Source organism: Ochotona curzoniae, unplaced genomic scaffold (assembly GCF_017591425.1).
Source record: "Ochotona curzoniae isolate NIBS_2020 unplaced genomic scaffold, NIBS_Ocur_1.0 contig_4064, whole genome shotgun sequence".
NCBI lineage: Eukaryota > Metazoa > Chordata > Mammalia > Lagomorpha > Ochotonidae > Ochotona > Ochotona curzoniae.
The window spans coordinates 6,175,990-6,201,485 of NW_024466107.1; the positions used below are offsets into that span (position 1 = coordinate 6,175,990).

At 49.0% G+C, this 25,496-nt stretch overlaps 5 protein-coding genes and 2 non-coding genes across 8 annotated transcripts; 4 read left to right on the forward strand and 3 right to left on the reverse strand.

Moving 5' to 3' along the window:
- Positions 1–2,705: 2,705 nt before the first annotated feature.
- LOC121159075 (histone H2B type 1-H-like) lies at positions 2,706–3,127 on the reverse strand. The gene has a single exon (XM_040984120.1). It carries the CDS (start codon positions 3,110–3,112, stop codon positions 2,732–2,734), a length of 381 nt encoding a protein of 126 aa, XP_040840054.1. The 5' UTR covers positions 3,113–3,127; the 3' UTR covers positions 2,706–2,731.
- A 273-nt stretch (positions 3,128–3,400) lies between these two features.
- Positions 3,401–3,877, forward strand: LOC121159074 (histone H2A type 1-H). The gene has a single exon (XM_040984119.1). The coding sequence runs from the start codon at positions 3,420–3,422 to the stop codon at positions 3,804–3,806; it is 387 nt and encodes a 128-aa protein (XP_040840053.1). The 5' UTR covers positions 3,401–3,419; the 3' UTR covers positions 3,807–3,877.
- Positions 3,878–6,283: 2,406 nt separating this feature from the next.
- LOC121159072 (histone H3.1) lies at positions 6,284–6,933 on the reverse strand. The gene has a single exon (XM_040984117.1). The coding sequence runs from the start codon at positions 6,922–6,924 to the stop codon at positions 6,514–6,516; it is 411 nt and encodes a 136-aa protein (XP_040840051.1). The 5' UTR covers positions 6,925–6,933; the 3' UTR covers positions 6,284–6,513.
- A 6,024-nt stretch (positions 6,934–12,957) lies between these two features.
- Positions 12,958–13,383, reverse strand: LOC121159005 (histone H2A type 1-H-like). Of its 2 annotated transcripts, XM_040983985.1 has the most exons (2): positions 13,292–13,372; positions 12,958–13,186 (listed from the first exon to the last, which is right to left on the reverse strand). In XM_040983985.1, the coding sequence occupies exons 1-2, from the start codon at positions 13,370–13,372 to the stop codon at positions 12,980–12,982; spliced, it is 288 nt and encodes a 95-aa protein (XP_040839919.1). In that variant the 3' UTR covers positions 12,958–12,979. The 2 variants fall into 2 exon arrangements, with proteins under 2 accessions (XP_040839919.1, XP_040839918.1); XM_040983984.1 differs by having other exon boundaries at positions 12,958–13,383.
- A 241-nt stretch (positions 13,384–13,624) lies between these two features.
- LOC121159077 (histone H2B type 1-C/E/F/G/I) lies at positions 13,625–14,057 on the forward strand. Its single transcript, XM_040984122.1, has one exon. The coding sequence runs from the start codon at positions 13,676–13,678 to the stop codon at positions 14,054–14,056; it is 381 nt and encodes a 126-aa protein (XP_040840056.1). The 5' UTR covers positions 13,625–13,675; the 3' UTR covers position 14,057.
- Positions 14,058–20,146: 6,089 nt separating this feature from the next.
- Positions 20,147–20,218, forward strand: TRNAQ-UUG. Its single transcript has one exon. It is a non-coding gene; the product is annotated as a tRNA-Gln (tRNA).
- A 2,216-nt stretch (positions 20,219–22,434) lies between these two features.
- TRNAQ-CUG lies at positions 22,435–22,506 on the forward strand. The gene has a single exon. It is a non-coding gene; the product is annotated as a tRNA-Gln (tRNA).
- Positions 22,507–25,496: the final 2,990 nt, after the last annotated feature.

Sequence of the window (25,496 nt, forward strand, 5' to 3'; positions counted from 1 at the left end):
AGGAAGGGGAAGCACCTCCGGAAAAGAAGCCGGGAGGTGGGGTGCTCTCGAAAGAGGAGGGAGAGAGAGACACCAAAGGTTTGAGGAAGGGTCTAGGGGTTTTAAGCCTTCCTTGACCCCTCCTTGTTGGGCGGGGAACCTATAGGTGAGATGTTCCCCATTGGTGATCTCTTGATTAATTAGGAAATGGGTGGACAATGCTGGTACCGCCCACCTGAAGGTGTGGCCAAGACCTCAGAGGACCTGGATGGTCTCAAGTAAAATATATTTAACAAGTATGGTTAAAATCAAGTGATAGTAAAACAGTGAGGATACGAGAAAAGTTAGAAAAACAAGAATTCATGTCACAGGTCATCTCCAGTTTGGTCATACCTGTCTAAAAGCCTCCTGCAGGGGAGGAAAATTGTGTTTCTCTGTCCTAAGGGTTCCTGAAACAAGAGCATAACTATAGGAAAGTAAATGACTTACAAGTCTGATTCAGAGCAGCATCCAATAAGATCCAGTAGACATTTCAAAATTGACACATGGAAAAGGCCACGAATATCTCTGCTCAGCAAAGTGTGGAAAGGAAGAGGAGCAGCAACCAGGTGAGGACTGGATGAAACAGGCCGTTCTGACGCCCCTCGGGCCTCTGTTTTTCCTGTTGTTCCTGATGTTACACAAACAGAAGAAGTTCGGGGAGAGCTTCTTGTGTCTGCCTCTCAAATGTCCACAAGGAATTTTGAAACAAACAGCTGTATTTTGGGCTAGCATGTTCTGGCCTGCTTCTTCAGAAAACTTCTGTCTCTGGCTAAAAAGCATCACTCTCTTGAAGGGGACGCCAAGCATCTCCCTTATCCATGGCTCCTTGAGCAAGTGTGTGTCTCCCTCAACATGGGACAGCCCAAGTTCTTAAGTGTAAACCTGGTTGTTGCACATTTTGACTTGGAAAGACATCACAATCTCTCAAGCCCAAAGACTAAAAACTATATTTCTCTCTCTCACTTGAGCAACTTAGCCCTTGCTTCAGAGGAATCAGCTGACAGCAGGAGATGTTAGTCAATGTGTGTGGTTAACAAGCTCGGCACCCAATCAGCATGGAGATGTGGGCTCAGAACACACAAGGTGTTCTCTGCAGCAGAAAATGGAGACCAATGAAGAGACTGGCCTGATCACATCACGGGGCCTTCCAGGGTCCTCCAGCCAGGACTGCCCACCCTCAGTCCCTCAATGTCACCCAGGGCCACTTAGCACTTCTCCTAACTCTACACTTCCTTTCTGACCTCAGAGCGCATTCAAGCCAGAAAGCTGAATGGGTAAAGGAGACACTGCTGTCTCCCCTCTGGAAAGTAATTTGCTTTTTAAGATCTTATTTGAAAGGCTGATTAAAAAAAAAAAAAATAGGAGAGACAAAGAGATCATCTTTTCAAATAAAACTACAAATATGTAAAAAAAATAATAATAATAAACTAGGCTGACTCCTGAGTAAGAATGTCGGGCAAGTTTCCTTTGTAATGGCCTGAGTAGGAGGGAAGTCTTACACAGACAGGCCACCAAACACTGCCATAGAAAGGCTTGAAGTTAGGATGGGACGCTAATACAGCGTGGGAGTCCAGGGCTGCAAGCAAGCCAGGCTAACTCCATCTGCCTCCATCTCATAGCTCCCTGTAAGCACATGTGATGAACACAACAGGATGCAAGTACTGTGGTGACAGTATTTGCCAAGGGACGAGGAAGTCAGGATTGGGCACGGACTCAAAGAAAACTCGTGGAGAACCAATAGTTAATGTGCAAACAAGACATCTGCTCTTTGGGGATCACATACGTATCACTCCTAGACTGGGAATTTCAACTGTTCAAGGTGCTTCCCCAGATCCTCCCACAGTTGAGAGCTTCTACTTCCCACTCAAATGAAACCTCTTCTCGTCTCTTGGGTCCTGGGCACTAGCCCAAGTTTATCTCACTAGTTTCCGCACAGCAAGTATATAAGCAAATCTGCTTCACAAAGTGGCATCTATGTTTATTGCAGAAAGACTGAGGAACTACAGGGGAAGATTGGGACAAAATGTTTTCCATTTGGGGCATTGGAGAACCTGATAAAGGGGCACATCAGACCCCATAGGAGAGCAGTCCACTGTAACACCTACAACGAAAGGAATCTGAACACAGCCAGTCCCTTTTTAAGTATCCCACAATGCCATGCAGTTTCATGAGCTGCACATGAGACAGTGTGTGACAAGCCCTGGGTCAGAGCAGCTGGGGCAATGGGAGGGTTTTTGCCACAATAACGTGAAGCCTAAACTATGGGAGGCCAATCCCCGAATTCTGTTCTTCCACGAATCGATTCTCTCCAGGAGGTCAGGTACTGTACTGATTGATTAAAGCGACAAAAACCGCCCTTCAGATAGGTTAAAGATAATCCACAAGCAGTAAGGAGCCAAGGGTGTGTTGGAAGTCACATTTCCGACTCCTGACATGAAAAGCTGGACACGCGGGCAAACTGTTCTTACTGAACAAACAAGATTCAGAGGTCAACGTCCTTCACATCGGGCCCCCACAATCGATATCGATTCCTGAGTCACACAGCTGTCAGCAAGTACTTATGAAAAGCATTCAAATACACACACAATACATATACACACACGGAGTGGGTGTTAATAAACCTAGGTGAAATTGCTCTTTTCTGAGAACGTGGTTGGCTCTGAAAAGAGCCTTTGTGGGGGTTGGAAGAGCGGAGGCAGACTCCTGCACCTCACTTGGCGCTGGTGTACTTGGTGACGGCCTTGGTGCCCTCGGACACGGCGTGCTTGGCCAGCTCGCCGGGCAGCAGCAGGCGCACAGCCGTCTGGATCTCGCGGGACGTGATGGTCGAGCGCTTGTTGTAGTGCGCCAGGCGCGACGCCTCGCCCGCGATGCGCTCGAAGATGTCGTTGACGAACGAGTTCATGATGCCCATGGCCTTGGACGAGATGCCCGTGTCCGGGTGCACCTGCTTCAGCACCTTGTACACGTACACCGAGTAGCTCTCCTTGCGGCTGCGCTTGCGCTTCTTGCCGTCCTTCTTCTGAGCTTTTGTGATGGCTTTTTTGGAGCCTTTCTTCGGGGCAGGAGCGGACTTTGCAGGATCAGGCATGGCGAAGACTGGAAAGAGCCACAAAATCAAAAGACAACGGTTACCACACCGCCTTGCTCCCTTTATTTATAGGCAACTATGCAAATAAGGAGCAAAATGAACGCCTTGCGATTGGTGAATATGCGCATATGACGTCATAACATAGTTGTAGCCAAGCAAACGACGGATTCTACATACACATGTTCCATTGGCCGAAAGAAAAGTAACAAATTAACCAATCACAGAGCTACTTTTTCATGGTCAGTGGAGAATATAAAAGGCCTTACCAGCTAGTATTAGTAGTTATCGACTGTAACAGCTTGCAGTTATGTCCGGACGCGGGAAGCAGGGCGGCAAGGCGCGCGCCAAGGCCAAGACTCGCTCCTCCAGGGCCGGGCTGCAGTTCCCCGTGGGCCGCGTGCACCGGCTGCTGCGCAAGGGCAACTACGCCGAGCGCGTGGGCGCCGGCGCGCCCGTCTACCTGGCGGCCGTGCTCGAGTACCTGACGGCCGAGATCCTCGAGCTGGCGGGCAACGCGGCGCGCGACAACAAGAAGACGCGCATCATCCCGCGACACCTGCAGCTCGCCATCCGCAACGACGAGGAGCTCAACAAGCTGCTGGGCAAGGTCACCATCGCGCAGGGCGGCGTGCTGCCCAACATCCAGGCCGTGCTGCTACCCAAGAAGACCGAGAGCCACCACAAGGCCAAGTGAACACTCGGGCTGGGAAGTAGCCCAAGAACAACGGCTCTTTTCAGAGCCACCCACACAGTCAGAAAAGCAGCACTGTTCTGTGATACAACCAGGGCCTGCTGAATCCCCTTGATGTAAAAAGAGGGTTGCTTTCTGAACCTATTCTGGGGGAATAGGCTAACGTGCAAATAAACTGGAACTTTGGTCACATGGTGCCATGGACCAAGTCACTTGCTAGAAAGGCGGTAGTGTGGCGCACATCTATTAAGGCCTCAATTGTGATTAAAAGTTACTGCGTTTCATGAGCATACTTAGCCCTTAGAAAGCGGTCATTTCTATTGTAGTGTCCCCACTCTCCCAAGAAAGGATGAGTTTGCAAAGTCTGGTCCTTGTACATTTTTTACTTAATTCTGGATTAAGGCACTTTGGAAGTAAATATTTGTCCAAATGTCCATGCAGTGAACCAGGACTCATGTATGTGTCACTGTGTCCCTGAAATGCAACTTGAAATGGGTTTTATCTTACTTCGTGGTGCCAGCTACTTTCTGGTACGCTAGTTTTCTCCGGTCAGAAACCCCTATTTTGTGAGAATTGATTCTATTTGGCAAGTCCATGAATGGCCCGCCCTCCAGGTTAATGCCACATGGCACTATGTCATGAATACAAAGCCAGCAACACTGACGTGTGGACACCTGCCTTTGAAGGCCGCGTGACCCCACGTGGAGAACATAACTCCAAGGGTACCCACCTTCATGTGCTCAGAGATTTTTGTTTTGTGCCATTGAAACCGCTTAAGTTTGCCATCTCCGGAAACTACTAAACTGGCCTGTAGACTATTCTTTTTTTCCTCTTGTTTTGATTTCTAATGCACTTATTCTTTGGGAAAAAACGCTTTCACAATGAGGTGGCATGCATTACAATTCTAAGAAAACCAATAAAAATTGCTAGTGTAAGAGTTACAGAATAAAGCACAATGTAAGAATAAGCAAAAGGCATAGAAAAGTATCAGGGAAGCGTGAATGCTTGTGTCGCATTCGTGAAGGGGTGGTAAAGATTCAGGCAGGCTTGGGCGGTCTCAAAGACCTCAGCTAAGTTGCCAGATGTGGAATGTTGTCAGAGCCAACACGCTCCATGAAAGAAAATTGTGATCACAACCATAAAACTCAGAAGGATGTTGGATACATCTCCAGGAGATGGTGTCCCACCCCTTCAGCAAGTTGATGTAACAGCTGTCAGGTTACCACTCAGAATGAAGCAATGCAGTGGGAACACACCCCAAAACCCCATTCTTCAGCAGTCGATCCCCAAGCCCACCACCACCAGGCGATCCTTGCAGCATTGTTTCTGCCAGAAATGGTGAAATAAAGTGGCCTGGGATAGCAACAGAGGATGGCTCTGGTTCATAGCTTACAATCAGCCCAGCTCTGGCTATTGTGGCCACGTGGGGAGTGAACCAGGACATGGCAGATAACTGTCTCTCCCTCTCTGTAAACCTATCCTTCAAATAAAAGTAAATAATAGAACACAATTAAGTTAAAAAAAAAATTTAATAATAGGAATTTTTCAATCTTTCTAAATTCCAAATTGTACAAATCATATAGGTTCTACATTCCATGAATCTAAAGAGTTAATTGACATGAACAGACTGCATCAGCTGCAGTGGATTTGTGCATGTAACAATACCCATATTCAAAATAAACTCAGTTCTGATAGCCGAGTAACATAAACAGCCAAATGAAACATTGCAGAGGATACAGACCGATTTTTAAAGCTCCATGTGCCTACGTAACTATCCTAAAGTAGGTTAAAACAATAATAAAGCTCCATGTAGCAGCCAACATTCGATGTAGTGTAATATTAAATCATCTCTTAGGATTCCCCAGCTTAACATGCTCGAGTGGGGACCACGGCCCCTCTGATCTGCCTTCCAGCTAAAGTACACCTTTAAGGACCCTTGCCACTCACGTGGGGGACCCCAAAGGGTTCTGGCTCCTGGTTTGGGTCTCTTTTAGCAGGCCTTTGTCAGATGACCCAGTACATACAACTTGTCTGCGCTCCAAAGAAATCCAAGGAAATTCTACATTTACACCTATGGGGGTGACAAATTTAGAGCGTATAGGACTCCCAAACACACCAGTCTGCCAGGGAGTCTGATGGAATGCCTGGACGGTAAGAATGGAAGACAGAACCGATTACACACATGGGAGTCCAGAGTGCATTGGGTTCCCCCATATTCTCCCTAAAGACAATTCTACGCAAAAGTTTTCACTTTAATTTTGCTGAAGACTCATTTCCTACACATGCATTTCCTAGACGCAGGAAGTAAAATTCTGGGCAATATCCAAACTATCCCATTCCATTTAAAGGACTCAGACAAGTAACACTTGGAGAACCAGCATAATGGTCCACAAAACCTCCATTCTAAATCAGACAGGGAACTTAACTGCTGCCAACGCCCGCAAGTAACATTACCTATAACTCAGAAGAGCCTTGCATCGAGAGCTTACTAAGCTGCCCTTGAGACAATTGGCTACTGATCACGCGGCTGAGCACATGTACCTAATTTTTCGGATAGCCGAAGTGGTTAAGTTTAAAACTTCCCGGTTACCCTACACCAAACTGCACTAACAAATGCAAAACCGAAACCCCAGCATTACAGTTCTGCCGAAAACCATTTGAGTGGCTCTGAAAAGAGCCTTTGGGGGAAGCGGTGACAAAGTCGCGGGGCTCAAGCCCTCTCGCCGCGGATGCGGCGCGCCAGCTGGATGTCCTTGGGCATGATGGTCACGCGCTTGGCGTGGATGGCGCACAGGTTCGTGTCCTCGAACAGACCCACCAGGTACGCCTCGCACGCCTCCTGCAGCGCCATCACCGCCGAGCTCTGGAACCGGAGGTCCGTCTTGAAGTCCTGCGCGATCTCGCGCACCAGCCGCTGGAACGGCAGCTTGCGGATCAGCAGCTCCGTCGACTTCTGGTAGCGCCGGATCTCGCGCAGCGCCACCGTGCCGGGCCGGTAGCGGTGCGGCTTCTTGACGCCGCCCGTGGCCGGCGCGCTCTTGCGGGCCGCCTTGGTGGCCAGCTGCTTGCGCGGGGCCTTGCCGCCGGTGGACTTGCGAGCCGTCTGCTTAGTGCGAGCCATTGCTGGAGACTGCAAGCCAGACGATAGCAAGAAAAACCCTGTGAGCTCTTATTTATAGTCAGAGTCGGAAGCTGATTGGACGAAAGTCAGCCCACCCCGCTGTAACCGGATTGGCCTTTTCTGTTATTCTTCAAATCTTCACAAGTTCAGGGCGCCTAAAACCATTTTTTTCTTCTGTTTCTCCGTATTGCTCTCTACATGAGAGTGCTTTCCAGTAGAAATAAATGCAAGTGCTGCATGCTCAGTCAAAAGTTCTAAGGCGCCACAAAGCATAAATCAGGCTTTATGTGTGTTTGCATTATCCAGTGTATCCAGTATATTTAACATGCGCTCAATATGAAGTTTGTTGTTTCAGAGCATATTGATTGTTGGCTTTCCTTTATAGATGTATTATCTCTGAATGCACACGGCCGGACAGACCATTGCAACCTCTGGGCAAGGCGCTCGAGAAGGCCAGTGGCTCTGCGAACCAGCGTGATCGCGGCGAGACCTGGACTTCAGCTGACTGGGCGCTCAGCCTGGGTCTGGACGCCTGGTGGACAATCCTACCGCCCAGAAATGGAGATTCTTGACTCCATTTAAAGACTGCTGCGTCTCCGGGTTCACAGTGCCATCTTTACCGCACTGGGGAAGCCACCATCTGCATAAAGCTGTAGGGACAAAGGAACACAAAAGTTCAAGCGACACGTTCCCTGTAAGGACTTATTCCAATATCCCACCCTGGACCCTGCGCCATTTCTTCTTCCTCACAGCTCACGAAATTCGCGCCAGTCCGGCCATGCACCAATCAGATGTAACCAGGCATTCCACCCGAGAATCCCACCCCCAATCTCCCAGCCCCTTCCCTAACCCCGCCTACTCACCAATCATCCCCAGGCACCAATCCCCTGGGTCCTGCCCTCAAACCCTCCCAATCCCCGCCCCACACACCTGGCAGACAAAAAAGGCCCCCAGGTGTGGCTCTTTTTCTCTACTTTGCTCTTCTCTCTCTTCCTTCTGGCCTCCCCTTCCCCTCTTCCCTTCCCCCTGTTCCTGCCCGGCTGGAATAAACCTCCCAAGATACCTTGTTGCGTCTGGTTTTTTTCAGCTCACGGTAAAGAACCAGGTTGCGGGAATTAGCTGAGCGTAAAATATCGTAATATCGTATGAATATGAACTACAACTCGAATCTTTTTAAATAACTAACATTTCCGAACGGGAGAGGTTAGCGGCCAGGACTCCCTTCGCTATTCCTGGAACCGCACTAACATGGAGTCTGTAATAATTGCGAGAAGCCCAAGAGAGAGAAATTCCATAAAGTGTGAGTACATAAGGACCCAGGCAACGCTGCAATGCGGACACTTCCTGGCTGTGGCAGAAGCGTCCCAGTCGAGGGAACCACCTTTTATTAATGATCATGTCCTGGGACAGGATTAAGATCTGACTCCCTCTGTGGAACTCCTACACTGTACAAAGTGATGTGCCCGACCCGAACTCTGCAGAACTTCCTGGCTTCAACATATTTACAATACTCTACTCACATACTTTTTCCCCCAAAAGAATTAAAATCACTTTTGTGAAAACATAAGCTTTCCTAGTGTGTCTTTTCCAAAGTTAATCATGAAAACTGCTGTTTTTCCCATAAGAATTCACTCAGGAAATTGACTGGCGTGTGCTCAGGACTAAAGGGAGAGGACATTTTGTTTATTCTTTTATTTTTATCTCCTTTTTAAAATTATTTTTATTTTTGATGATTTTTATACATAGTTGGTCTGGGTGATTAGGGTCAAGGGCTAGAGGAAGCTGGGTGAGATCATCATTTCCCACATTCTCTATTTTTCCTTCTTGTATCTTGGGGAAAGGGGGAGACAAGGAGAGAAGCCACACTAAGCCTCCCAAACATGGCTGCACCCTGGGATGGAGGACAGCCACCTGACACCACCACAAAAGTCCCCGATGTGGGGCACGCTCTGAGGGTCCTGCTCATGAGGCTTTGATAGTTCAACAGTTCTGAATTACTGCCGATCTCACCACTCCAAGCACGGTGAAATGTCTCCAGACTCCGCTGGTTGACATAGTCCACATTACAGTCTGTTTGCCCGGTTATTCACTGTCAACATTTGGCTGGGGTAATTGATCAGCTTATTCTGTCCTCCAACCTCTATTATGGTACCAGGTAGCCTCTGTAGACTCCAACATACTGCCATATCCTCCATGTGCATCAAGACATGTTGTCCACTGCTCTAAGCCACTGAGGAGGCCCAACTATGACACATGCACTCGACAAACAGACCATGGCACCTGCAATTCTCTCCATGGTTGGGGTTCAGTTGAGGGAGGTCCCCATAGGAATTTCATTTGAGGTGATCCCACACCTGATTCTTGTGTGTGCTTGCAAGTACAGGGTCCGGTACAGTCCGTCACCCCTAAATTAACTTATCCACACACTGGTAGTCGCAATTGCTGGGTCAGTTCTGTCTTCAGTCCTGTCTTTCACACAAACCATTGGGTGTTGCAGTCCAGCCTGATCCTAACCATCACACTTAGCCTTCACAGACACTAACGGGAGCTACATACAGCCCAGTCAGAGCGACCCACAATAACTACCATCAGGCCTACCTCCTGTCCTGGTTTCCATGCTTGCCAGTATTTACAGCAGATTGGTCCAGTCTGCCCCACATCCCTTTGAGCTCTCATATCAATGGCATTGAAGCCTATTACAACCCAAATAGCCCCACTTTCCAGCCCACACACATGCCAGCAGGTGCCACTTTCTGCCTCATCATGCCTGTCCCAGTCCTGGTTCTCACGCTCACCAGTAAGAGTGGCAACCCAAGAGGGAGTTACCCACTGTTTCCCTCCTGGGCCCACTCCCACTACCCGATCTTGCACTACCCAGGTGGTTCTGCAGTTTAACTTGACAGAATTTGCCCCCATCCCCCTCCCCCATGCCAGCATCTGCCAGCTGATGCTGTGGAAAAGTTCAGCCAACCCACATTCACTCTGACTTATGCACCAGTAAGAACAGTCGACTCAACCTGGATGCTGTAGCCTGGCTGGGCCCAGTTCACTCCCAATTCCAACTCATTCTGGTGGGGGCTGCAGCCTAGCCCAGTCCAGCCACCCCCACCACCCCGTCCTGGCCTTCATATGAATTGGTTTGTGTTGTGGCCCAAGCGGCCCAACCCACACTCCATTCTAGTGCTTGAATTCTCCAGCAAGTGATATGAACTGGCCCAGCCTGGTTCACCCCTGACCTGCACCAAATGTAGACCGGAGGATACCATTACCTGGCCTGGTCCAGGATGCTCCCTACAATGACAGATCTTGCACACACCAGTGGGTCCATGGGCCAGCCCTACTTACTCCACCTCCTGTCCTAGCAGGAAGAGTGGCCTTTCCTCACCAGACTTCACCCATCCTGGTTTTTATTGTTGGGTGTTACAGCGCAGCCAAGCCTGGTCCACACCCACACCCAGCACACATATGGCTCAGCAGGGGCAGAGATCTAGCCTATCCCATCCTGGTTCTCACAAGCACCAGTGGGTGCTGGAGTCTGGTTCACTCTGCAACACCCCAGATCCAGTCCTTATCTATGCCAAGGAACACTGCAACCATATCCAGACCAGACTGCTGCCCCTACTCTGGCCCTCACACTCACCAGTAGGATCCACAACCCAACCAGGCCATCGCCTTAGTTCCCCAACAAAGCCTGCTCCCAGCCACGGATTTCACGCATGCCAGCGGTTGCTCTGACCCAACTTAGCATAGCCCCTCACCTGTCTTGGCCTTTGACTTTAGTGCTGTATTCTGACCTGACCCAACCTGCCTCTAGTCCCAATTCTTGCAGTGGGTGCTGGAACCTTGCCCTTTTCAGTCTGCTCCCATCCCTGACTCATGCAAACCAATAGGTGTGACAACCAAACCCAGCATGACCTGTGCTCCATCCTGGTTTCTGCACTTGCCAGTAAACTAAGGCTTGCTTGGCCCTGCTCAGTCCACCCTCTTCCAAAACCAGCCCACACATTAGCCATCAGTTGGAGTTGCTTTGCTCAGACTGCCCAACTCCTGAACCAAGTGCTCACCAGCCGGAGCTATGACCCCCTAAGGGAGTTTCCTAACTCCCCCACTCCCACTGCCAGTGGGTGCTAGCCCTTGCCTGGTACAGCCTGCAAGAACATTTTAAACCCTTAGTGGCTTTCCCATCAGTATCTAGTGTTTCTTAGCCAAATGCTATTGGATTTTAATAAAAAAAAAAATTTTTTTTTGAAAGTCAGCTATACAGAGAGTAGGAGAGACAAACAGGAAGATCTCCCATCCATTGATTCACTGCCCAAAAGGCAACAATGGCCAGTGCTGCGCCAATCTGAAGCCAGAAAACTGAAATCTCTTCCAGGTCTCCAACGTGGTGCAGGGTCCCAAAGCTTTGGGCTGTCCTCCACTGCTTTCCCAAGCCACAAGCAAGGAGCTGGATGGGAAGCAGGGCAGCCGAGGTTAGAACGAGCACCCATACAGGAATCCCAGCACGTGCAAGGTGAGGACTTCGGCCGCTAGGGCACGGCACTGGACCCATGTTGTTGGATTCTTTTTTCATTAAGCCCAAATACAAACCAACATACATATTCAGTTTCAAATCTTAAAATGTAGAGATATATTTTAAAAACATTTGACATAGCTTTGTGCTTTTATTTGGATATATTACTTAGATTTAAAGTAAAGCATTTGATTTATGTTCTAAAGAAAATCAAGGGCCTGGCACAATGACTCTATGGCTAAAGCCTCATGCTTCATGCGCCAGGATTCCGTGTGGACTCCAATTTGGGAAGCTGCTTTGCTTCCCATCCAGCTCCCTGCTTGTGACCTGGGAAAGGAAGGCCCAAAATTTTGGGACCCTGCAACCATGTGGGAGGCCCGGAAGAGGCTCCAGGATTCCTGGCTTTGGATCGGCTCAGCTCCAACCATTAAGGCCATTTGGGGAGAGAATTAGTAGAAAGAAGATCTTTCTGTCTTTCCACTCTGTCTGACTGTCCAATAAAAATGAATCTTTACCAAAAAAAAAAAAAAAGAGCAAAGGCAAATTACCCAATCAACAGAAATAATTTCCTACTTTGTAAATTTGTTTAGTTGGGCCTGTCATTTTACCTTCTATTATTTAAGGGCACTATTTGGAAATTGCAAAATGCAACAGATCATATATATTTTAAGACTTTGATCTAAAATTGAAAAAAAAAGTGATCCAATTTTCTCCAATTACTAAAGTTGGCTGCTGCCTACCATATTGGACAGCGTGGCTGAATATCTACCCTCAATGTTTTATTTTCATCTAAATATTAACACACTCTCACCGAGAAAACCTGATCTGCTCATAACATGAGGCCATTTGAAAAATATTCTTATCGTGGAGCATATAAAAACAATCCCAGTTATTCATATTCCTTTCTCCTTAGAAAAGTTATCACATCAATGCCCCAAGATTTAACTTATTCCTGATTGAAACAAGGGTGACGATACTTCTAAAGATAGATGCCTGTTTTAACCGTTATGTGAACGAAGAAAAGCTCATAAAATACTTCAGGTGAAACCAGTGGAATTACCTGGCAACACGTAACCCAAGTAACCTCAATGTTCAGATTCATTAAAATTCCTTAACTAGTAATGTGAAGCTGAAACGCTCATTGAGCTCGAGCTCAGAAGTTCACAGGCTGACTGGGATTCACCTGGCAGGCATAAGGGGCTTAAGCAACTGGCTAACCCAAACTGCGTGTTATCAGGAAGGCCAATTAGCTGGAATGCACTTGCTCAAACTGATATGGGGTGAGGTTCAAAGGGAACTCGTGTTTAGAGATCGTCCATTTGCTGGGTCACCTTAGAAAGGGTTCAACTGTATTTGAACTTGCCCTAATACCACAGAACTTCCTACGCTCTGCCTTTACAGGTTATGAAGCAAAAATGGAAAAGCCGAGAAGACAAACAGGAAGGCAAATCCATTGAAACTCAGTGCACAGTTCCCCCGCAGAAGCAGTGGGTGGCTCTGAAAAGAGCCTTTGGGTTTGGGGTGGTCGGTAGGAGGTGCGCTTCACTTGGCCTTGGCCTTGTGGTGGCTCTCGGTCTTCTTGGGCAGCAGCACGGCCTGGATGTTGGGCAGCACGCCGCCCTGCGCGATGGTGACCTTGCCCAGCAGCTTGTTGAGCTCCTCGTCGTTGCGGATGGCGAGCTGCAGGTGTCGCGGGATGATGCGCGTCTTCTTGTTGTCGCGCGCCGCGTTGCCCGCCAGCTCGAGGATCTCGGCCGTCAGGTACTCGAGCACGGCCGCCAGGTAGACGGGCGCGCCGGCGCCCACGCGCTCGGCGTAGTTGCCCTTGCGCAGCAGCCGGTGCACGCGGCCCACGGGGAACTGCAGCCCGGCCCTGGAGGAGCGAGTCTTGGCCTTGGCGCGTGCCTTGCCGCCCTGCTTCCCGCGTCCGGACATGGCAGTGGAAAAGCCTTCACTATCAGCTGCAGAGGTACCGGAGTCGCACTTCTTATAGTCATCACAAGGCGCGAAAAGGAAACGTCGCCATTGGTTACAAGAACAGTTTCACTTTAACCAATGAGAGCGCGGTTTTGAAAAAACCTCCTGTTCATTGGATAAGGTTGACAAATGATGCTCAGCACCAATCACAAACATTTGTCAGCCACCTCGTTTGCATAAACCGCTAATAAATAAGGAGGCCTGGCCTTGTATCGTCTCACATTTTTCCTCCTCCTCTTTGTCGTGTCATCTTCTTCCGCAATGCCCGAACCGGCGAAGTCGGCCCCTGCCCCGAAGAAGGGCTCCAAGAAGGCGGTGACCAAGGCGCAGAAGAAGGACGGCAAGAAGCGCAAGCGCAGCCGCAAGGAGAGCTACTCGGTGTACGTGTACAAGGTGCTGAAGCAGGTGCACCCGGACACGGGCATCTCGTCCAAGGCCATGGGCATCATGAACTCGTTCGTCAACGACATCTTCGAGCGCATCGCGGGCGAGGCGTCGCGCCTGGCGCACTACAACAAGCGCTCGACCATCACGTCCCGCGAGATCCAGACGGCCGTGCGCCTGCTGCTGCCCGGCGAGCTGGCCAAGCACGCCGTGTCCGAGGGCACCAAGGCCGTCACCAAGTACACCAGCTCCAAGTAGACGCTCCTGGAGACCCGGAGACGCCAGCTGCAGACCCAAAGGCTCTTTTCAGAGCCACCACGCTTTCAGAGGAAGAGCTGTTGGCATTTTTTTTCTGTTTCAAAGTTGCTCCCTCCAAAACCTACCTGCCCCTTTTTTAATCAATCGCCAGTGTGGTCCTGAACTGCAAAGATATCTTTGAAGGTAACCAGTTGTGATTGAGAATGTGCTCTTGAAAGCTTATTGTAAATGCGAGTATAAACTGCCTTGTGTGGTCGCATCAGTGTCTGACTGCTCGTCTATTTTCGGGGATCTACGTAGAGCCATGGCAGCTATCGCTATCTGCCCCAGCAGCTACAAGTCAGCTGTAGCACCGTTGTCGCTGCAGCCGTTCCAGGCACTAACTACAAAGGCTCTTGAGAGCCGCCCACTACCCAAGCGTGTTGGTGCGCTGTTTCCCAGGTCTGTAAGTTAAGTTACAGGGAGGGCAGGGCAAGATGGATCAGAAGTCAGCTAAATTGTTTATGACAATGAGCTGCCTGTGGTGTAGATTTTGTTCTGGGCGCTTGGGTGGAACCTAAATAAATTGCGCTCTGCAATGGCGTCTTCTCCAAGGCGGGTGCACCCCACGGTCTGCTGAGACCCGAACAGGCGCCGGCTAGTCAGCATGTTCAGGTATACGTAGCACATCCTTTGTCCATGATGACCCTCCCCACTTTTACGAGTGACCAGGAACAATAACCGGCCTTTTGTTAATTCTTCACCGAGCTGCTCGTTAGGGGGCGGACGCTGCAGGCTGATGATCTTCCGGCCGTCGCTCCGCCTCCTGCCTCTGCTCCAGACAAAGGGATGCAGACCTCAGCCACGCAGGATCTCCGTGAAGCTGTGAGGCTGCCCAGTTCATGACATGGCGCTGGAGGGTCGGAGAGGAAGTGCTGCGCTTGCTGTCCAAGGCACGGACGTGCTGTATGCGAGCCCACAGCGCAGGCTCCCGTCTTAAGGCTTCACTACCTGTGTTTAAAGGCAAAAGCTTTGGCTTTTGGCTGTCTATTTTGCCCGGTACCATTGCTTATTCAAACGTTCAAGGTGCTGATCATGTAGGCTGTCTCAGCAAGGTATGCAACCTGTGGGTTTTCTGAACAGTGTGAATCGCTACAAGGTAACAAGGGCAAATGGAAGGAGTTTAATTCACTTTTGTGGTTTTTTTTCCTTTTTCCCAGGATGTATCAGAATCACATAATATATGTGAATAAAGCGAACAGTAAATTTTTAGAAAGTGGATAAATAAAATTAACAACCTGCCTTCTATTATTACTTGTAAGTTACATGCAAAGTAGGTTGTTGGATGCTGTGCTTGCCAGCTGTATTTCCTAACCTGTCTGCTATCTAGTGAACTACCGTTTTATTCAGATTCTACTCTTGGCTTCTACTAGTCACCAATCGTTAATGTGCTGGAGTAGGACTGCAAGATGTTGTGTAGGTCTCTCTGATTTTAATTTCCCATCCCGGCTGGTGGCCTGACAAAGTAGAAGGGCTTTCATGAAATAACGTGTGATACCGGCAAAGAAGAATTTGCAAAAAAAAAAAAAAAAATCACTACTTTCTTTTTTCTTAAAATTTATTTATTTTTATTGTAAAGTTAGATATATAGAAAGAGGAGGAGAGAGAAATATCTTCTGTCCAATGATTCACCCCCCAAGTGACTGCAACAGCTGATGATTCACCTATCCAAAGCCAGAAACCAGGAGCTTCTTCTGGGTCTCCCACGCGGGTCCAGAGTCCCAAGGTTTTGGGCTGTTCTCAACTGCTTTCCCAGGCCACAAGCAGGGAGCTGGATGGGAAGCAGGGCTGCCGGGATTAGAACCAGTGCACATATGGGATCCCAGCACATTCAAGGTGAGAACTTTAGCCACTAGGCCATGGCACTGGGCCCAACTACTTTCTGAAAATAAATATTTTTTAAAGTTAATTTTTAAAATAGATCAAGTGGCATGTACAGGGTATGGGAAGCATAGTTCTAGAATAAAAGAGTACAGCCCATCACAGTAAGTGTGTGGACAGCAGTAAGTGACAATTCAGCATTCTATATGGTGATGGCAGCAGAGAAATTGTTTCACTATAATGTGTTGCTTATTAGATGCTAGGTAATGTCCCCTAAAATTCTTTATACACATTAAATCATTTTGTTTCCATAGTGAGCGGATGAGATGGTTACTGCTGTCAAACCTCTTTTACGGATCGTAAGACGAAGGCTCACGGTGGTTAAGTAAACAATTCAGAACCAGACACCAACTTCAGAATCCACATACCTTTTTATTTCATTTCTTTAAGGATTCCATGCATTTATTTCAAAGGCAGATAACAGAATTAATCATCCATCAGTTCCCTCCCCTGAATAGTCCAGGCTGAAGCCATCAATCAATATCTTAATCCAGATCACGCAGGTGGCAGGTGGCACCTGGGTCCCTTCCACTTCTCTCCCAGGAAAATCCACAGGATCCGAGGCAGAGCGGCCAGGAGTGGGGCTGCAGGCGTAGTGGTGGCTGATGTTGGGGGCGGTGACCTTACACATTGTATGGGGGCTGCAGGCGTAGTGGTGGCTGATGTTGGGGGCGGTGACCTTACACATTGTATCTGTCACCAGAATCTGCATTTGTAACTATCATACACCACAAAGTCTTTCTAGAAATCACTGGGTGATGTTCTCTAAAATGTACTGTGAAGTGCAAAATGCAAGGTAAGAAGATGTGGTAGAATTGTGTGGACAAGGATACTTGTGAAAGTTTGCAGAAGATGGAAATAACATATAATTTCCATGTTTCATGATCTTGCTGGAGGTGCTTGGGGTTGCTTGGTACAGCGTCAGGTGGCCCAGAGAGGGCCCAAGGCAAGCTGCTAATGGTAGATCCCTCAGGAACAGGAAACGGGTGGTCCAGGGAAGGGATGCAGGGAGGATCTTTTCCTTAAAGCCTTTTCATCATTTTTGAGTTTTGAATCATCAGTGTGTCAACAGATGGGATGTAGAAGCTTTGCACCCAACTGTCCCTAAGATGCACATGCCAACCTCCAGCGCCTCAGGACTAGTGTGTGTGGGAGGGCTCGGGAGCACCATGGGCACTGTCACTTGGTGGGGTGGGGGCATGCAGACCAGTGCAACAGACCGGGGAAGGCAGGTGCAGGCTCTTCCAAGGACTTCCCCTGTGTTATGAATGGGCTGCCCAGAACAGCGACAGGACTTCGGGAGGAAACAGTAGACAGAGTTATAAAGATCTATCAGAGAAGACTGAACAATCTCCATGTCAGTGTGACATCCTGCAGTTATTTAAATCAAGTTGCCTTGAGTTATTTATAAGCTAATGTTGTAGAATTGTCTTTGTTCCTCTGAACATGGGGGAGAAAAAGAAAGTAACATTAGTTCCTTTGCTAACTAGTAGAAGAGTCTTAAAGATACTCATTACCTGATGAAAGACATACTCCAATACTGCATCATTCAGAATGCCAGGGGTATTGATTCAGAATCCCAGTTTCTGTATGAGCAGGAAGACCAGTGAGTGGTTCAGCACTTTTGGCGATTTTGCCATTCTTAAGAACCGAGGGGCAGGGAGAAAAGAAAAGAGACAGGACCAGCTGTCAACCAGCAGGTGAGTCTGCCCTCCCATTCAGAGGCCTGCTGATCTTCCTGTCCCTCCCGTGCAGTGAGGGTCAGAGCTAAACCTTTCAGATGTTGCCTCCTTGGTGAAGACAGAGGTGGTCTGGGCCCCAGGAGAGAACCAGGCAGCAGAGCAGGGTCTGCATCTCCAGCAGAACTCTGGGAAGCAATGGATGGATAAAATAAAACAAGAAACCAGACGCTGGACACAGGCACGCAAGTGGACCCATCACCACTAAGAAACTCGGCCAGCTGGGCCACCTTGCAGGCAAGTATTTGAAATAGTTGTCATCCAGAAACCAAGAGAGGAAAGGTCGTCCAGTTTTGCTGAGATGTGTAGAAATTGGGAAATACACATTAAGTGCTCTGTGTTAGAAAGTCACAGAGAGGATGGCAATGTTAGGTCGAGCACTGGAGAACCTTGAAGAGGCACCATCAGCTTTAACCTCTGGGTGAGCCAATCACGCACCTTAAAGGAAACTGCCGAATGAATCAGCAAGTTTTGATTGAGTACGCAGCTACAACGAGTCCTATGCTAGCACTGAAGACACGTGGTGCAGACAACCTGCTCATGTCCCTGTTCTTGTGCCTGGAGATGGAGAGTGAGCCAGACCGGATGAGAAGTTAGGAATTGCCCTAACAGGCTAGCACCTCAATGTGGAGTTTGGATAGAGGTACAGCAAGAAAAGCGGTGAGAAGGGCTTGTGACTCGTTTGTTTGTTTATTTAAAAGGTGAGGAGGCACATGGGGCAAGTTCGGGGGGGGAGTGGGTTTGGAAGGGAAAGCTGGGAGAGAGGGCAATGTTTCTGCTTTCCATTCCATCTCTGCAGGAAGAGAATGGACACCCCCTCCGTGTGTCCAGGTCCCACCCTCCATTCTGCCCCCAGCTCCCCAACTCCAGCTCTCTGGTGCCCACCGAGAAGGTCCACAGTTGCAACTCTGCCCACGTCAACAGCCCCCAGAAGCTGCCCACCCAGGACCAAGGAGCCCTGCGGCTGGGTGGTAGCAGTCCCTTCTCCTCCCCCCAGCTTACAGTTCCAACGATACAGAAGAGGCAACAGTGCTGGCACACTGGAACAGTTAACACAGCGTTAACATGAACCAGGCCGAGTGCCTGCTGGCTGCCAGCTGCTTTTCCCCCAGCTGTGTCCCACTTGCCTAGCTAGAAGGCAACCTGGGTAGTTCCCACAGGTGGGGAGGGCTTGTCACTTTCCAGGCGTCAGTGGCATCCGGCCACTCCAGGCAGAAAGAACTGGAAGTGCAGAATCACCAGGTCAGGTCTCTGGTTAAGTATCTGGAGAGAAGGGGTTGAGAGTCTTAGGGTTTCATTTGACAGACACCCCACCCCTCCTACCCCCATTCCTCACCCCAGAGCCTGCCAAGCTTCAGGAATAGCTACCAGGAAAAACTTCACCACCAAAGAAGAAAAGATGGGACGGTGCTGCCTCTGCTGAGTCGAGATGTGGGAAAGCGAATGAGGTTCTTACAAAGTTGTTCCTAAAGGGGTCAGTTCTCACCAAGGACTGTGCTCTCAGCTGGACTCTAGCACCAAGCAAGGCCAGCGCCAGGAAGGCAAACTGAGCAAACCGCACAGCAAACATCCTTTTACTGCCTCACTCCAACAACAGCTTGCAGATCGTGTATAAGGGGGGGGGGGGGTGAGGGTCCAATCCTAAGCATTTTTTAACTATTGTTTTGATGCCTCACTCCCCCTTCCATTCTTGCAGACCCCTGGGTCAAAAATTTGATTAAAAAAAATTGTTTTTGTAGTTGTACGATTAACTCTCAGAGTCCTAATGAGAAACACTTAGCCCTGTGGTGTTCACTAAAGCAGTATTTATGCTGTCCTTTTGGGCAACGTTGAGACACGTGGGTAAAATTCCTCTCTTTTGCAGTTTGTTCTTGACATCATTATCACGTACAGAGCCTGCGCGGAAAAATAAATAAATAAATAAATAACGTAGCGGCGTGAAACGAGCATGTTGTATGTGCGCGCCTTCTGTGTTGGGGTACCTGGCGGGAACTGGTGTGGGGTGATCGTGGCCTGTCCCTTACGGTGAGGGGCCCCAGAGGGCTCAGCCTGGCCAAGTGCAAGGTCGGGATTGTCTCCCAAGACCATCCAACCCAAAGCTATCCTTTCCCATTGCAGAGGAAGTTCCAGGGGAGCTCCCTGTTTGCAAAATTTACCCTTCCCAGAAAATCCAGGGTTCTGCAAAATCCTGCATTCCTAAGTGTGCCTCTTCAGCACCCGCAGATCTCCCAGGTCAACGCAGGCCGGGTCAAATGCCGTCAAGCGTGACCCAGGCAAAATCAGCACCCAGACGTCTCCAGGTGCCCTCGAGGAGACGCCGCTGTTTCAAGTAAGAAAAATCCCTCGGTGGGAAATTTAGCCTGAAAGGCAGGTTGGCGCTGCGGAGGTGGAATTCGTCACAAAAGACGTTTCCGAGGAATCTACTTCCGTAGGCCCCATGGTGTAATGGTTAGCACTCTGGACTTTGAATCCAGCGATCCGAGTTCAAATCTCGGTGGGACCTTCGCTTCGGTTTTTGGTTCTCTTTTCTCCTCCCAGCAGGTGTTTTCCGAAGATCCCGCCCACCCCTGGCAGCGAGGTCTGCTCTTCTGCCCCAACCATCCGGCATTCCCTCCCCGGGAGGGAGCGCACCTGCTGCGTCCTTCGCCTCGCAACTTGCTCTCTTGCGAGCCGGGATTGGCTCCTACAAAGAAGAAACAGGAAAACACGATCGCGCATGAGAAGGAAATTTCTGATTTTCACAGTACGGCCACGTTTTCCTCGGGCTAACCGGAGGTCCCTGACCTGGGGCCGGCGCGAAGCTGGCGCGTTCCCACGAAGGCTCGCGGCGAGCAAGGAGACGGCAACCACACGGGAGAGAGGGGAGCAGGCCCGGGGCGGCGGTGGATCCTCTCCAAGCGGCGTTTCCTGTAAAGCGCCCGCGCTTGGCGTGCACGCAGGTGGCAGCCCTGGCGGCTGCGTGGAAGTGGGGGAAGCTGAGGACGCTCTCAGACTTCTCCAGGCTCCGCTGAGAGCAACTTGTGACCGTATGGCCTCACTATTCTAACCCTCACCCCTCTCAGGCCCTGGGCGCCAATCACGTGCGATGATTTCCACTCTCCCATTTCTTCCTACTTCTACCTGGAAAACGCTTTTGCGCATTTCTTCCACACCTTCATCCTGAGGCTTAACCTGGACTCCCCATTTTTGGGTGCAAGGTGCCCAATTGTGTGTGCTCAGCGCCCCAGACGCCCTTTCTGATGCCAACTCCTGCACATAGTCTCATTGCTTGTCTAATATGCTCATTTGCTTGTCAATATGCTGATACTGCTTGTTACGTGTGATCATTTGCATTTGCTTCGCTGGTACAGTGAACTCCAGGGGCACGTCCACCGCTGTGGTCCTGTCCCTCCATGCCTGGCTCAAGGGAGGGGTTCACCAACACTTGCTGTGCCCATGACCTTCAGCCGCCATGGCCCAGGCACTCAAGGACTGGAATAGCCTGCCCACTTTGGGCTCCTGATCTTTCTGCTCTGCTTCTCTCCAGATTTCTATCCAAAGGTTTTCCTTCACAAATCCAAAGTGTCCACCTGCGAGAACAAGTCAAGCCGTGAACGAGACAGAAGTCTGTCTCTGGAGTTGAGCTTCATGGCTCACTCCCCAAAGGGCGCAACAGTGGAGCTGGGCTGGTCCCAAGCCAGGAGCCAGGAGCTTCTCCTGGGTCTCCTGCCTTCGTCGGCTGCATCATCACAGCTAAGCAAGGGGAAGAGACGGCTGTGAAGGAGCTGCTGCGTATCTGACGTTTTTGAATGAGAAACCCTTCCAAAAAGAACACATGCTTTCACGACATTCCAGGTGAGCGGCGTTGCCATGGGCCTGTTGCGGGTTACCTACCCTGGCTGACAGTACTGACATTCACAGGATGTGGAAGATGCTTTGTGTCGCTCCACAGAAAGCTAAGCATTCAGGAATATCCGGGTCATCTCCGAACCTTACATCTAGGCCACCCTGGTCGGTGAGTTCTACCACAGCTGTTGTCAATTTGCAGGCAGAGTTACAGAATTAGAATCTTGTTACTTTTTCGCGGTTGTGACGCACAGGGGCAGGGCTTTATCAAAGTTCGCCAGAGGGCGCGCGATGCTTGCGAATCAACTCTGAAATGCAGTCCCCCCCATCCACAAACCACGAACTTAAAACTGACACTGCGCAGGTAGTGCTCGCACTGGAGCGGCTGAGACCTGCTTGGTTCACGTCTCTCTGCGGCCTCGCAGACGCCTGGGCTCGAGCTAGGGAGGCGCGGTCCCGGCGCGGAGCGAAAGGAGAGGACTCAGGCGCGGCTCGCGACCCTGGCCTGCAGAGGACACCCACCGGCCGGTGCACCGGTGGCGGCGAGCCTCGTAGGACACCGGCATGGAAAACGCGGGTGGCAACGCCTGGCGCGCAGTGAGGGCTCGGGTTTCTTCAACGCCTCCCCTTGCCTCCCAGGGAAGACGTGGTGGCCGGAACGCGCCAAGTACCTGAACCTCTAGGGAGAGAGGTAGGATGTTGGGAACGTCCTGCAGTTAGGAAGCCAGTGTTCTCCTAAATTAAAGCTGTAGATTAAAGGATGTGTGCGCAGGCGCGCAGATTTTGACTGATTTCTAGAATAAAAGCAGGGGAAGGGAGGAGCAGGGATGGGGGGAAGTGCCTTCAGAAAGGAGAGCTTGATTATCCAACAAGCCAAGATTGCCATTTCAGCTTGGTTCCATGGTGTAATGGTCAGCACTCTGGACTCTGAATCCAGCGATCCGAGTTCAAGTCTCGGTGGGACCTTGGCAGATGCTTTTTGGAATTGCATACCACTGTACGCGTGCCTTCCCCTAGGAGTCACTAGGAGTGTTTATCAGCAGCTGCAGGAGATGACAGGAACCAGAAAAGAAGATCTACTCCCTCCCTCCTCTCCCCCCTTTTTTTCCCTTTAGGTCTCCAGGTAACTGCCCCTTTCATTAAATGATCTTCAGCTCCATTTTATTTTTCAAATGTTGTAAAAGCACTTACCAGAAACTACATATTTACTTTGTATTGATTGCACTAGCTCTCCATTTTTGTGCAATTGTTTCAGTAAGTATGACAGGGTAGTCAGTTAGTCTTTAGGTGTCAAGCGTGTAGTATTGAAATAAATTTTTACATTTTAAGATTGATTTTTAGGGCCCGATGTGACTAAAGGGCCTTGCATGCGCCAGGATCCCATATGAATGCCGATTCTAATCCAGCTCCCTGCTTGTGGCCTGGGGAAACAGCCAACGATGGCCCAAACCCTTAGGACCCTGCACCCACGTGGGAGATCTGAGAGAAGCTCCTGGCTCCTGGCTTCGGATTGGCTCAGCTCTGGCCGTTGTGACCACTTGGGGATGGAAGATCTTCCTCTCGGTATATCTGACTTCCCAATAAATAAATTTTTTTAAAAGGGATTGATTTATATTATTTTTGTCAGAGAAAAGGAGAAATAGAAAGATAGAATAGAAAGAAATAGAAAGATAGAATAGAAAGAAATAGAAAGATAGAATAGAAAGAATAGAAAGATCTTCCATCTGCTGGTTAACTCCCAAAGTGGCTGCAACAGCCAGAGCTGAGCTTATGAAAAACCAGGACCCAGGAGCTTCTTCTGGGTTTCCCAAGTGAGTGCAGGGTCCCAAGGCTTTGGGCCGCCCTTGACTGCTTTCCCAGGCGACAAACAGGGAGCTGGATCAGAAAAAGGAACAGCCGGGACATAAACTGGAGTCCACATAGAATCCTGGCACTTGCAAGATAATAATTAATCAATTGAGCCATCATGCCAGCACACCTTCCTTCCTTCCTTCCTTCTTTCCTTCTTTTCTTTCTTCCCTGCTTTCCTTCTTTTGGTTTTGTTTGGTTTGGTTTTTGTTTTTCCACTCAGGCAGGCACTACAACAAAATTTGGACTGTGAGGACACAATCTACTTGTGAAGCCCCCACCGCGCCACCAATTACAAATAGGCAATTAAGAAAGTCGGAGGCAAACTCTCAGAAACTCAGTTCTTATTCTCTGGCCCAGTGGACTGCCCTGTTCCACCACAAGTAGAAGAGGGGGCAGCCCCAGTCAGCCGTGTTCAGGAGTTCTTAAGCAATGATTACCCAATAATCTCAGAGAGAACTGGCACGCGATGTGAATCACTCAATCAACCGCGCTTACATCAGTGCACGATACACAACCAATTGTAGTGGTGTGGAACAGAGACACCAGTTTAGGCAGCATACATTTAAACTATCAGATCAGTAAGAGCGAACAGCAGAACCAGAAAACAGTTTGGGACGATCAGCTTACTGCCGGAGCTGTGAAACAAAGGCAAGACGTCATCCTGGAATGAGACACACCACCTGTGATGAGCACCCCCACTTCCTTTTGGGACTTTCCCAGAACCCAGGGTTATGGCAAAGATCAGGTCATGGACATGTCCCAGAAGTGTTTCAGAAGACTTAGCTTTACTGCCCCACATCAGGGACCTGGGACGGGCGGGCGGCTGGGTGGGGCTTCTCCCTTTATCCTCCCCTTGCTTGGTGGCCAAGTGGTTAAGGCGATGGACCCCAGATACAGAAAAAAGAATAATAATGTGGAAACATTGGTCTTACCCACTTTCCTGTAGCCCTTGATCCTTTGTGCCCTAATCAACTATGTAAAGATTATTTTAAAAAAAAAAGAATAAAAATTTTAAAATAAAATAAGCCATGCATAGGAATAAACAAAAGACTTGTGCCCCATCCCTTACTGTCATCACAGGTCTCAGGTGAGCAGCAGTTTTTTCTCTGAGTGTAATAAAATATAAGATCATATTCTGCCTAGGGCACAATTGTTATTTTTATTTATTTTTAAAGATTTATTTTTCTTGGACATGCAGATTAACAGGGAGAAGGAGAGACAGCGGGAGAGAAATCTTCCATCCGCCGGTTCACTCCCCAAAGGGGCTGCAGCAGCCAGAGCTGAGCCAACCAAAAGCCAGGGTCAGGAACTTCTTCCCGATGGCCCACACAGGTACAGGGTCCCAAGGACTTTGGACCATCCTCCCAGTCCACAAGCAGGGAGTTGGATGGGAAGAGAGCAGCATATTCAAGGAATTCCGCTGTTACAGGTAGATAATTAGCCTGCTGAGCCATCTTGCCAGCCCCACAATTGTATTTTTGAATGCTGCTGGGAAATGGAACCAAAAGTTCATTTTGCTGCAAAAAATAAATAAATGAATGTATAAATAAATAAATAGCAACTTTTTTCTGAAATCCAAGTATACAAAATGTATCAGGAGAGAACTGTGCATGTGTTTCAAAGAAAAATCGATGTCAAATACACTTTTGAATTCTGTTTTTTCACAAACGTTTCGAGATGGATATATCCTTGGGTGTTCTGTTCACTGACAGATAGATATATGGCTAAATTGTTGGAATTATAACTTCCTTTTCCCAAGAAAACTTTGCCTCTTTTTGAGGGCAAAAGGGAGATTTAAAAAAAAAAAAAAAAAGTGCTAAGTACTACCTAAGGGCCGAATCCGTCAGGGTCCAAATACATTTTTTGTTTTCTGAAAAACCGAGGAATAACAACGTCCTTGTTTGGCAATTTGACCAGTGGTTTTCAAAAAAGCATATAGCAGGGTGGAAGGCTGGGTGTGGCTTCTCCCTTATCTCCCCCTTTACCCCAGATACAGAAAAATAAAATGTGGAAATAATAGTCTTACCCACTTTCCTGCAGCCCTTGAAACTTTTGTGCTCTAACTATATAAAGATTGTCAAACTTTAAGAAAAAGAAAATGCTAC

What these genes read in the sequence shown, in the direction of transcription:
- LOC121159075 (XM_040984120.1), bottom strand. Translation starts at nt 3,112, where the DNA reads ATGCCTGATCCTGCAAAGTCCGCTCCTGCCCCGAAGAAAGGCTCCAAA.
- LOC121159074 (XM_040984119.1), top strand. Translation starts at nt 3,420, where the DNA reads ATGTCCGGACGCGGGAAGCAGGGCGGCAAGGCGCGCGCCAAGGCCAAG.
- LOC121159072 (XM_040984117.1), bottom strand. Translation starts at nt 6,924, where the DNA reads ATGGCTCGCACTAAGCAGACGGCTCGCAAGTCCACCGGCGGCAAGGCC.
- LOC121159005 (XM_040983984.1), bottom strand. Translation starts at nt 13,372, where the DNA reads ATGTCCGGACGCGGGAAGCAGGGCGGCAAGGCACGCGCCAAGGCCAAG.
- LOC121159077 (XM_040984122.1), top strand. Translation starts at nt 13,676, where the DNA reads ATGCCCGAACCGGCGAAGTCGGCCCCTGCCCCGAAGAAGGGCTCCAAG.